Genomic DNA, 11,104 nt, shown 5'->3' on the forward strand with positions numbered 1-11,104 from the left:
TTAAAAAATTATCGAAGAAACTTAAGATGATTTAGACTGAACAAGCTGACCATCCTAATTGAAGAATAAAATTGATTCAAGATTAATTAACATGAACATGCACCTAACTCGCTCAGTCTGACCCAATCGATCAATCCATTTGACAAAAGCCAGTCCAACGGCAACACTAATCGACTAACACTGCTTGTCTTGGCTGTCAAATTAACTCGATCAAGAGAATTTGATAGTATATATAAGATTTAGTTAAATATTATTAAAAAAAACGAGATTAAACTAAAACGATAATTCTTCCGATATGAAATTAAACGAGAGCACAACTGACAAAATGTAACGATAACTTATTGATCAGTTTCTTAATTTCCTCTACTACCGTCTACCAACCCTCTCCTTCCATCCTCTGTTCTCCTTCTCATGGATCATTCACCCTTCACGTCCACCGAAGTGAACACACCAACAGTCCTTGCTAAGAAGGCGTCTGTTAGCGCTGTGTTGGACGCCAAAGCAACAGCAAGAAAATCAAGAACCTGAAACAAGACCAACAACAATAGCAATTAGATCTCATATATACTTTTGAAGTACTTGCACCAACACAAATTAAAGGCGAAGCAACCAGACTGACCTCTTCTTCAGCTACGCCCAACTCTGCCATCTTTATTGGATCAGAGATTTCGTAGTGATATGACCTGGCATCTGTGAGGGATAGTGGGGTGACTACGAGTTCGTCGGTCACCATGTACGTTATTAATTTCTGACAATAACTTCCAGATGAAGAAATTATTCCTCTGGGTTGACTTTTGGGGTCTATAAGTTCTGCCCAAGTTGAATATCTGCAACATGATTTGCAGTAGAAACTCGTGTCGCTTAGTTTGCAGTAGCAGACGGAACATGCATGGTAGATATCTCGCTCTGCCTCCCCCACTCCAATGATTTGATTCTTGCAGTTGAAATATGGCGCAAGCTTAGGATTAAGCAGTCTCTCTTCGCAGCCTGCAACCAAGTAACCTGATGACCGCAAACGCTCTGCACTACCATACAAGTTATCCAGACATCCAATCCGGAATCGACTGCCCAAGTGCCTCTTCAGAGAACCCAATGGAAATGTGAGAAAACTGAAAATTAAATCAACGAACTCCTGACTCGCCACAGCATACAACACCTTGTTACGAGTAAGGACCATGTTGAGTTTGTAGATCTTCTTCTCCTCATCAAACGCCTTTCTTTCAACTGTTTTTTCAATGGAAGGGACTGAAACCTTGGGCGTCGTCATGTCTTCTCCATTGTGCAATAAAACATCAGTTAGCGGAGTGTTGGATATGAGGGACCTTTTAAGAATATGTAAAACCTGCATTCGTTGAATTTAACAATTGAATTACCATCAGCTATTGGAGTAGAACGACAAGAAATTAGAAGATGCCGAAAAAAAAAAAAAGGAAGACAGAAAACTTGCCTGTTCTCGTTCAATCTTTACCAATCTCTCTTCCATCTGGTTACGATCACCATTACCACACTCGTTTAAAGTCGAGATGAGGTCCTCGACGAAAGCTATACAAAGAGAATCTGTAACAACAAATTTATCCCCTTGGATGAATACGCCATGTAATTCTTCATAATTAACATCATCTCGATTCAGATCATTACTAATTGCCTCATTCATGTAACGACCACACTGGCATTTGAGGCCTGAATAATAGCTGTAGGTAAGACGATGACGGCAGTTAGCGGAAGGGCATTTATATAATTCTCCCATTTCATCGATATTAATCCTAAGTTTCTGGCATCGCACACCAGATGAATTCACTGGGTTGGTCAACATCGATCTGCACGCTGCCGTCACCAGGTACTTCTCATCCAGCTGTTCAACGCTTTGGTAAAGCTTATCGAAGCAACCCAAGGAGGACTGCTTGTTGAGAAGACGGACGACGGTGCCAACAGGCAGCGTGAGGAAGCTGAGGAGAACATCCACGAAATCCAAGTCCGATTCGACAAAAGCTACGCAGTTCTTGGTCTTGTTCACAAAGACTCTGAGGGTGATTTGCGGCTGATCAGTGGCCATATATGTCTAACTAGCTCAGGCAACGTCCGTGGAGTAGATAGAGCAGAGAACTTGTTTGGATTTTGTGCAAATATCTAAACAGACGACAGCGAAGAGGAAATGAAAGGAGTGATGGTCACTGTAACAAGAGACCTTTTGTTACGGATGAGTCAAACAAAAATGAAGAAAACTGCTGGGACGGTGCATGAAAGGAAAGGAAGAAGCACCTCTTCCCTCTTCCCTCTTCCCTCTTCCCTGGTGGCCTCGGCTAGCTCCTGCAGGCTCCGGCGGATGCTGACGAGATGTGAGGAGAGCAAGGAAAGAGGAAAAATAAAGGCTGCCGTGGTGGCTGCTGCTCTTGAGAAGTGGAGGAGCAGGGGAAAAAAACAAACGAAGTGGAGGAGAGAGGACTGCTGCTCTTGAGAAGAGAAGGAGAGGGGAGAAATAGAGAGGAGAGGGCGTGAAAAAGGGCCGGCACGTGAGGCCCTGGTAGGAGAGAAGACGAGGGAAAGCTAGGAGAACAGGTGGCGAGAAGAAAGAAAAGTTTCCACATAAATTTTCTATTTCGTTTTAAATTGATCAATTCAATTTAATAAGTTTAAAATTTGATTGAATCGTAATTTAACCAAATCAAATCTAAAACCAACTCAATTGGAACCCGAATCGTAAAATTTGATTTCAAGATTCTAAATTAGTTTACATAAGATTTTGGCTTATTTTTTCGTCCATTCAGAATCTAACAGAACACATTTTTCATCCTCTTTGAAAACATTTTTCAACCGCAAACAACAATGAAATTGACGATCATAACTCATCAACTCACAAAGACATCGATGGGACACTACGAATTAGAGATGATAACGGGATGGGACGGGGGTGGATTTTCTCATCTCCGTCCCGTTCTCATTTTTTTAGATTCGGAGATTCCCCGAATCCGAACCCATGGATTTGGAGATTCTCCATTCCCGTCTAATTTCTAAATTTAATTTATATTATTATTATTATTATTTAATAATAATTATTAATGATAATATTAATATTAATATCAATATCAATAATATTATTATTAATAATATTTTCAAAAATTTTAATATTAATATTAACACTATTATTAATATTTTTTTAAAAAAATTATATTATTATTTATTAATATTAATAATATTAATATTCGGGGTAGATTCGGGGATGGGGATAGTATTCTCATACCCGCCCCAAACCCGCCCATCCCCGAAAAATCGGGGATCCTCATCCCCATTTCGGGTTTTCCCCACGGGGCCCCAAACCCACAAGGCAAATTGCGATCCCTACTATGAATTGGTAATCACTGAGAGACCCTAGGTTCGCCGTGCAATCGCAGAGAGGCAGCTACCCCTGCCAAACATTAAAAATAAAAAATAAAAAATAGAGGCGATTTCAAAAAAAAACCCTTAGCAATGTTTTATATCTAAGAGGGTGTTTGGTTTAGGGGAATAGGAGTGGGGAATGAGAATGGATTTGATTGCCATTGTTAATGTTTGGATTATAGGAATAGGAATACAAATAAGGGAATGAATCCTTGAAATTTGGTAATAACTCATCCATGTACCTCCCCTTCAATGAGTCATTACCCTATTTTCATCAATCAAAATATTTCCTTATTCTAAAAATATCCTTGACCTAAAATTAAAATTTTCTCCCTTAATATCAAATATCAAATATCAAAATATATTTATTTATTTATTTTTTAATATCACTTCTCTCTCCTTGTTCTCTCTCATCATATTTTCTCTCTCATCATTTTATCACACACTTTCTCTCTCCTATCACACTCTCATTCTTTTTTTTTCTCATTACACTTTCTCTCTCATCATACTTTCTCTCTCATCATTCTTTCTCTCTCCTTAATCTCTCCCATCACACTCTTTTTTTTCTTTTTTCTCATCACACTTGCGCTCTCATCATACTTTCTCTCTCCTCAATCTCTCTTGTCACACTTCCTCCTTTTTTTCCTCAACACACATTTTCTTTCATCATACTTTCTCTCTCCTCAATTTCTCCCATCACACTCACTGTTCTCTTTTTTTCTCATCACACTTTCTCTCTCATCATACTTTCTCTCTTACTATACTTTCTCTCTCCTCAATTTCTCTCATCCCACTCTCTCTCCTCTTTTTTTCTCATTACATTTTCTCTCTCTTCATCTTCTCCCATCATACTTTCTATCACATCATATTTTCTCCCTCATCATGCTCTCTCTTATCACACTCTCTTTTCTCATTTTCTCTCATCACACTTTCTCTCTCTTCATTCTCTCTCATCACATTTTCTCTCTCATCATACTTTCTCTCTCATCATTCTCTTTCATCATATTTTTCTCTCACATTCATCTTTCTCTCACATCTAATTTTTTCTCTTATTTTCCTTTAAGGATAAAAAAAGAAATTTTGATTTATTCCGATAGAAAATATGCAACTAACTAAACATTACTTTTAAGCGTGATATCTATGCTCATACCCATTCTTATTCTATAATACAATGATTCTCATTTCGATTTCTATTTTTAGGAAAGAATCAAATGCCCCTTAAATTTATTGAATTAGTTTTACAAAAAGTCGGTGGTGCCAAAGGACAATCGAAATGATAAAATTAATTAGTGGTTTAAACCATCCCACCTCTTAGTAATTGAAGGCGGTGGATAGGTCGCAAAGAGGCTATGACAGCCTCGTGGCATCGTGATAGCCGTGGATAGCTTGCGGGCCACGAAGAGGACGTGAGTTAACTCATTCAATCTTTAGCGAACTTGAGCTCATAGTGAGATCTATAGCTCTAGTTAGCGGCATCGCTATCACTAGTTGGCATACTGTAGTTGCAAGGATTTCTTTTCCAATTCTCTGTTTATTATTTTTTCTCTCTCTTCTTTTATTCAACCTTTCTCTTTAATCTTTCTTTTACTTTTTTTTTTCCTTTTTCTTTTAAGATTCTTTTTGTCCTCTATAATTAAAATAATCATAATAATAATAATAATACTTATAATAATAATAATATAATATAAAGTTCATTTTCCTAACTATAGTACTAAATAATCTAAAGATTTTAATTAGTAAGCCGAACGAATACCATAGAAATTCAAATTTGAGTGAACAAAATATCATAATATCAATTTGTTTTAATAAAATTATTAGAAACAAGATTAACAAATTTTTTTTTTATAGTTTAACTACTACTATACCGACATAAATATGATCTCCACCAAACTTACTTAATACATAGAAATTACACCAAACATAATAAACATAAGCGCATATTTATCCATAATGTATTGCATGATGATGTGTGTCAGCATTGCAGATGGATACGAGTCAATTTAGTATTTGAATTGAATGGACCTGTTATTTTGTCATGCAATCTGATAGGACTTATAAATTTCTAGTAAATATAACTTTTTTTCATCATTTCTCCACGTGTACATACAAGAGTGCTTACCGTGCTTTATAAATTGCTTCAACACGAAGAAAGAAATATAAATTGCTTCAACACGAAGAAAGAAATAAAAAAGTCTCTTTCCAACACATAGATGGTCATCAGGTAATGTTCCAATTATGTTTTTTTTTCAAAAATCAAAACCAGCACTTGCTGACTCATTATGTTTACATGGTGGTCCCTTGGATGTGATAATTAAAATATAAAATATTATTATACAAAATTTTAAAATTGAAATTTAACATATTCTAAGTATGATTTTTTTTCATATTTTATCATCTAGATTAATGACTAATAGTCATCTGTAATTTACCTCATCCGTATTAATTTAGGAATAGATTGATGGATATCTGGGACAAGTAAATAGTCTTTTTGTCACATGGAGAATGGTGATTATGACATATTTATAGATTTTTTTAAAATGGAGTGTAATTAAAATATGTTGGACTTCTAAGCCGGTCATATGATATATGCTCTTCTCGATTTATCTTAGTGGTTGGTGAAAAACTTTCATAGGAGCAGGCCGGTCATTTCCAGGGATAATCAATAAGGTTAACTGGGATTATCATTTTCCTCCTCGAGGTTATGGTGTCACGGTAGGACATCTAAGTTGTCACTCAGGCACCGACGGTTCGAACCCCAACTATGACGTATTCGTAGAAATTTTTTCTTCAAATGGGAGGAGCACAACCAAGGATGCTGGATTTCTGGGCTAGCCGCCGTGTGCGCTTCTTGATTTACTCTGGTGGCTAGTAGAAAACTTCTATAGGGTTGGGTCGGTCATCCCAGGGATAGTCAATGAGATTAACTGAGATTATCATAAAGTTCAAATGGTGAGGTACCTGCACTAATAGCTAATAGTCACTAGTGATTTATCTTCTCAGTGTTAGTCTAGGGACAGGTTGGCGAAGGCGTTGGGGACGAGCGAATCACCTTTTGCTACATAAAGTTTAAATGATGAGTCTTCTCATAGTGGATGGTAGTTGAGACATAAAATGTTACCATATGAGATCTTGGGGTCAAAATTTGGTACGTTCGAGTATGTCTTTTCTCATACCTTGACTAGCTATATTAATGACTAGTAGTCACTCATCATTTACCTCTTCTGTATCCAGAGACGAATTGATGGAAATACTAGGGGAGAGCGAATCATTTAATTCACATAAAATTCAAATGGTAAGTGCATAATAAAGGTCAAATGGCTTCCCATACTGACACAATTAATTCATTTAAAGAAATTAGTCACAAGAGATCGGGGTTAATTTCCAATGGATGTCTAATGAGCTATTGGTTATCTCAACTCTTCTTCGCATGTATTGTTGGACGAAACCCATTTATCCCTTCCAGATAGTGGTTAGGGGCTACTCTGAAGGGTAATTGAGGTGACGATTTTATTTTTACTACTAATTATAAATGGTTGTCCCATGAGATGATGTAGTTGGTATTTGTATGAATAGTTGTTTCAATAGTTCTTAAGGTCAATTCTCAGTGGATGTAAAATATCTCGCTATGCTAGGATAAATACCCCCTATGATTTATTCCTTTTTAGAGAGTGTGAGACTGCTTTAGAGGAGTTGCTAAGATGACGACTTCATCTTTTGTTCCAATAAAGTTCAAGTGGTCTCTATCTCCAACACATAAATATACTAAAAAATTTGTAATTTAGCGACAAAAAATATTTGTCGCTAATTTGCGACAAAATTTATGATAAAAAATAAATTGTTGCAATTTAGTAACAAATTTTGCGACAAAAATATTTTCGTCACAAATTAGCAACAAAATATGATTCATCGCAAAACTCATTGGAAATTTGCGACGAACTTCCACATTCGTCGCTAAATTTGTGACGAATCCATTTTTTTGGGGACCTTTGTGTCTGGCTAGAGGGAGGTGAATAGCTTTTCCTCAATTTCTACTTATAAATTGTTAGCGGAAGTAAGAAAAATAGAAATGAAATAATGAAATATGAGAAGACAATGCTAACGCTTCAATTTACTTGGTCTCCACCTCTTTGAAGTGATTAATCCAACGCACACATGTACACGATCAAGCTTCACTATGATCTTCTCCTTCTCGAATCAAGAACGAAGGTGGAGAAACCTTTACAAGATGATCTCTTCTTCTTACAAGATGAAAGATGAGCTTAGGAAGTAGAGATTGAGAGTTTGGAAGTTTTTTTATCACTTGGAGAGCTTAATAGTGTTTTTGTATCAGATGCTTTTTCTCTCCAAGCCTTAAGCCTTTTATATTCTAGGTTGAAAACCCTGATTACCAATCAACTGATGAAAGTATCAGTTGACTGTGTCAGTATTAGCCCTAGTACCAATTATGAGATGATTGTAAAGGGCTCATTTTGTATCGTATTTCATTATTAATAAAAGACAAAGTTGGTTATTATATTTATTTTAATTCAATGTCGATTGAATAAGTATAATAATGGCATTGGGTAGTAGGTTCTTATCTACAACATATCAATTGGTTGAATTGATGGTGAGACATTATAGATATACATGGAACACTACTCTTAACTATCTCTAGTCAAGTATTAATATACAAGGACAATATTAATGCGTTGAGACTAGCATGTAGGTCAACGGATGACTAAATCTCACAAATCATGGATATGAGATATCAGGTTGACACATGGGTATATATTAAAGAATATACACTGAATGACCCACCATGAGAATGTTTCATGGATCATTATATGAGTGTCATAAACATTCTCATGTGACTATTGGTATGAATAGTTCTTAGACCTGAAGTCACTACGGTTCCCTACATAAGGAGTTGTGTACTTTGGTATCGACAAACGCCACCTATAACTGTAGGACCGTTGGACCGGCTAGAAGGGGGTTGTTGGTTAGCCCTGCAAAATAAAAAGCAAACAACCCTTCTCGCACTCTTTAAGCTAACACTTGCATAAATAAAGCAGAGCAAATAAATAAAGCATTAAAAAGACGAGACACAAAAGGTTTACTTGGTTACAACCGAGGAGGTTGTTAATCCAAGGAAGATTAAGCTCACTTAAAAACTCCTTCAGGCGCAGAAGCCTCGTACAGCGTTGAAGTGCAGAAAACAGAAGCTCAACTCTAGACTAAAGCTTACAAGCATTGGAATTACAATTCAGAATTCGTTGAAAAAGCTTCTGGACCAAGGCTATATTTATAGCCTTGGTCGGGGCGCCAGGAAGGGTTCCGGGCGCCCTAGGGGGGATACAACTTTATCCCCAACATCTAGATTAAGATTGACTCAATCTGGTCAAACTTCACGGTCCGGGCGCCCCGGAGCCCAAAGTCAACAGACGTTGACTTTTTCGTCCGGGACCTCTTCTCTGGTTCAGTCCCGCCTCAGTCCGGTTCTTCTCCTCCGGATCCGCTCGCTTGGGTGATCTCTGCCATCTGGAAAAGGGCTCACCCGAACCCAAGTTCCGGTCTTCTCGAGCGAGCTTCCCTCCGGCTTCTCGTCCCTCGAAATCGCCGCGTGTTTCCTTCTCGTCTGCCGGTGTACTCATCCGCAGTCTTCGTCCCTCGGACGCACCGCGTGCCATCCTTCTCGCTAGCTGCATCTCTTGCTCCCCGAGCAATCTTCCGCTCCCACTTTCGTCCCTCGGAACCACCGCACGATTCCTTCTCGTCCGCCGGTGTACTCTTCCGCAGCACCTCGTCCCTCGGATTGCCGTCCTTCTCGCTAGCTGCGTCTTCTGCTCGACTACTTGTGCTCCTAAGCTCCTGCACACTTAGACACAAGGTTAGAAACACATAGGACCTAACTTAACTTGTTGATCACACCAAAACAACCATGGGGTTCCAACAATTTCCCCCTTTTTGGTGTGATCAACCCAAGTTAGGCTAGGGTTAAAATAGACATTAAATAAAATTAAGTAAATTAACTTAATTTGCAATTTAAGTACAAAAAAGATAGAAAAAATTAACTCTATCTACCTCCCCCTAGATTTATACTTTCCCTTCTCCCCCTTTGATCACAAAAAAAATGAGGTTTCAAGAAAAACAATCTAAGGGTTAAAGACTTAGAGAAAAAAAAATATTTAAAGAAAATATTTCTAAGTCAAGGAAATTTTCTAGGTAAAAAGAAATTTCCAAGTCATTAAGACCTTTTTTTTAGCAAATTTTGAGAACTTTGAAAATTTTGCAATAATTTTCACAACAGCAATCTCAAGATATCATAGAAAATTTCTAAGTTAAGAATAACTTTTGGAAAATTTCTAAGTTTTCACCAAAAAAATTTTTTCTAAGCCCAAAATTTTATGCAAGAAAATTTAAGAAAATTGATAATATTAAAAAAAAATTCTATGTATTTATTTATTTTATTCTAATACTTTTATCAGAAAGTTTTAAATTTCCATTTCAATATATCATAACTTCTTAAATCACACTTTTTCAGATTTAAAGTAAATAATATTAAACATGCAGAAAATTTTTTTGATGAAATATTTGGTAAAAGATCTTTTAAACATGTTTTAAGTTTGCAAGATTCGTTTGACAAAGTATTTTGTAACTTGCAAGGCTCTTTTGACAATACTTTTATTTGTCAATATTCTTTCAGCAAGATAATAGGTAAAAAATCTTTCGGCAATTTTTCTGTTTTACAGGGTTCGTTTGACAAAAGATTTTTTAATTCAAAAAATTTTTCCGACGATATAAAAAATTCTTTCGGCAATATGCAAGATTCGTTCGAAAAAATATTTTGGAGTTTGCAGGAATTTTTTAACAAAAATTCTAATTTGCAGGAGTCTATTAATAATAGATTTCTTAATCTAAAAAACTTTTTCGAAGATTCAATTTCTGATTCGAAAAAATCTTTAGGCAATTTTTCGATTGATTGAACTAATTGATCAGAAGTTCGAGTCCATACATGACTTACCTTTTCGATAGTTTATTCTCCCCCTATCGAGTTGCTTTCTTCCGAAGTTTCTCCCCCTTCATCGTTGCTCATCCGGGATGGGCTTGCTTCGGGATGGAATTCGACCATTGAGTTTGTTGGGGTTGTCTCGGTAATTTCTTCCGTCTCGGATTCTTCTGATTACGGCTCGATGTCTATTGAGGAGACGGCTTCAACTGGTTCTTCGTAGAGCTTTAAGAACTTTTCCCAAAGTTCTTTCGTGCTTTTGTACTCTCCGACTCTGTCGAAATCTTTAGTTGGTATTGCGCTTAGAATGTGAAATTCTGCCCGACCGTTTGCCATTGACTCGTCACGTTACTTCTTGTTCCAGAGGCGTAGATCGAGTCTTTCTCCGTTCGTGTTCTTCGGTTCTTCATAACCAAATTTTAATATTAAAGAAATACCAAAATATGAATTAAGGTATACCTCCATTTTTTGTTTCCATATGGAAAACTCCCCCTCGAATGCAGGTGGGTAGTCACTAGCTTCGGCCATCGTTTTGTTGCTTCAGACGGCGGTTAGTCCTTCTGAGGCGTCTCGGCTCTGATACCACTTGTAAGATCATTGGGCCGGCTAGAAGGGGGTTGTTGGTTAGTCCTGCAAAATAAAAAGCAAACAACCCTTCTCGAACTCTTTAAGCTAACACTTGCATAAATAAAGAAGAGTAAATAAATAAAGCATTAAAAAGATGAGACACAAAAGGTTTACTTG

The 11,104-nt window shown here is 36.9% G+C and overlaps 1 protein-coding gene across 3 annotated transcripts; it reads right to left on the minus strand.

Moving 5' to 3' along the window:
* Window positions 1–268: 268 nt before the first annotated feature.
* On the minus strand, window positions 269–2,497 carry LOC122009967. Of its 3 annotated transcripts, none has more exons than XM_042566293.1 (4): window positions 1,448–2,497; window positions 1,157–1,342; window positions 620–1,078; window positions 269–524 (listed from the first exon to the last, which is right to left on the minus strand). In XM_042566293.1, the coding sequence occupies exons 1-4, from the start codon at window positions 2,051–2,053 to the stop codon at window positions 417–419; spliced, it is 1,359 nt and encodes a 452-aa protein (XP_042422227.1). In that variant the 5' UTR covers window positions 2,054–2,497; the 3' UTR covers window positions 269–416. The 3 variants fall into 3 exon arrangements, with proteins under 3 accessions (XP_042422227.1, XP_042422225.1, XP_042422226.1); XM_042566291.1 differs by having other exon boundaries at window positions 620–1,342; window positions 1,448–2,171; window positions 2,260–2,496; XM_042566292.1 differs by having other exon boundaries at window positions 620–1,342; window positions 1,448–2,496.
* Window positions 2,498–11,104: the final 8,607 nt, after the last annotated feature.

This window comes from Zingiber officinale, chromosome 8A (assembly GCF_018446385.1).
Source record: "Zingiber officinale cultivar Zhangliang chromosome 8A, Zo_v1.1, whole genome shotgun sequence".
NCBI classification, from domain to species: Eukaryota; Viridiplantae; Streptophyta; class Magnoliopsida; order Zingiberales; family Zingiberaceae; genus Zingiber; species Zingiber officinale.

What these genes read in the sequence shown, in the direction of transcription:
- LOC122009967 (XM_042566291.1), bottom strand. Translation starts at nt 2,053, where the DNA reads ATGGCCACTGATCAGCCGCAAATCACCCTCAGAGTCTTTGTGAACAAG. An exon ending in TAAAGATTGAACGAGAACAG is followed by an intron (nt 1,343 to 1,447) that starts GCAAGTTTTCTG and finishes CAACGAATGCAG; the next exon opens with GTTTTACATATTCTTAAAAG. An exon ending in TGGGCGTAGCTGAAGAAGAG is followed by an intron (nt 525 to 619) that starts GTCAGTCTGGTT and finishes GTCTTGTTTCAG; the next exon opens with GTTCTTGATTTTCTTGCTGT.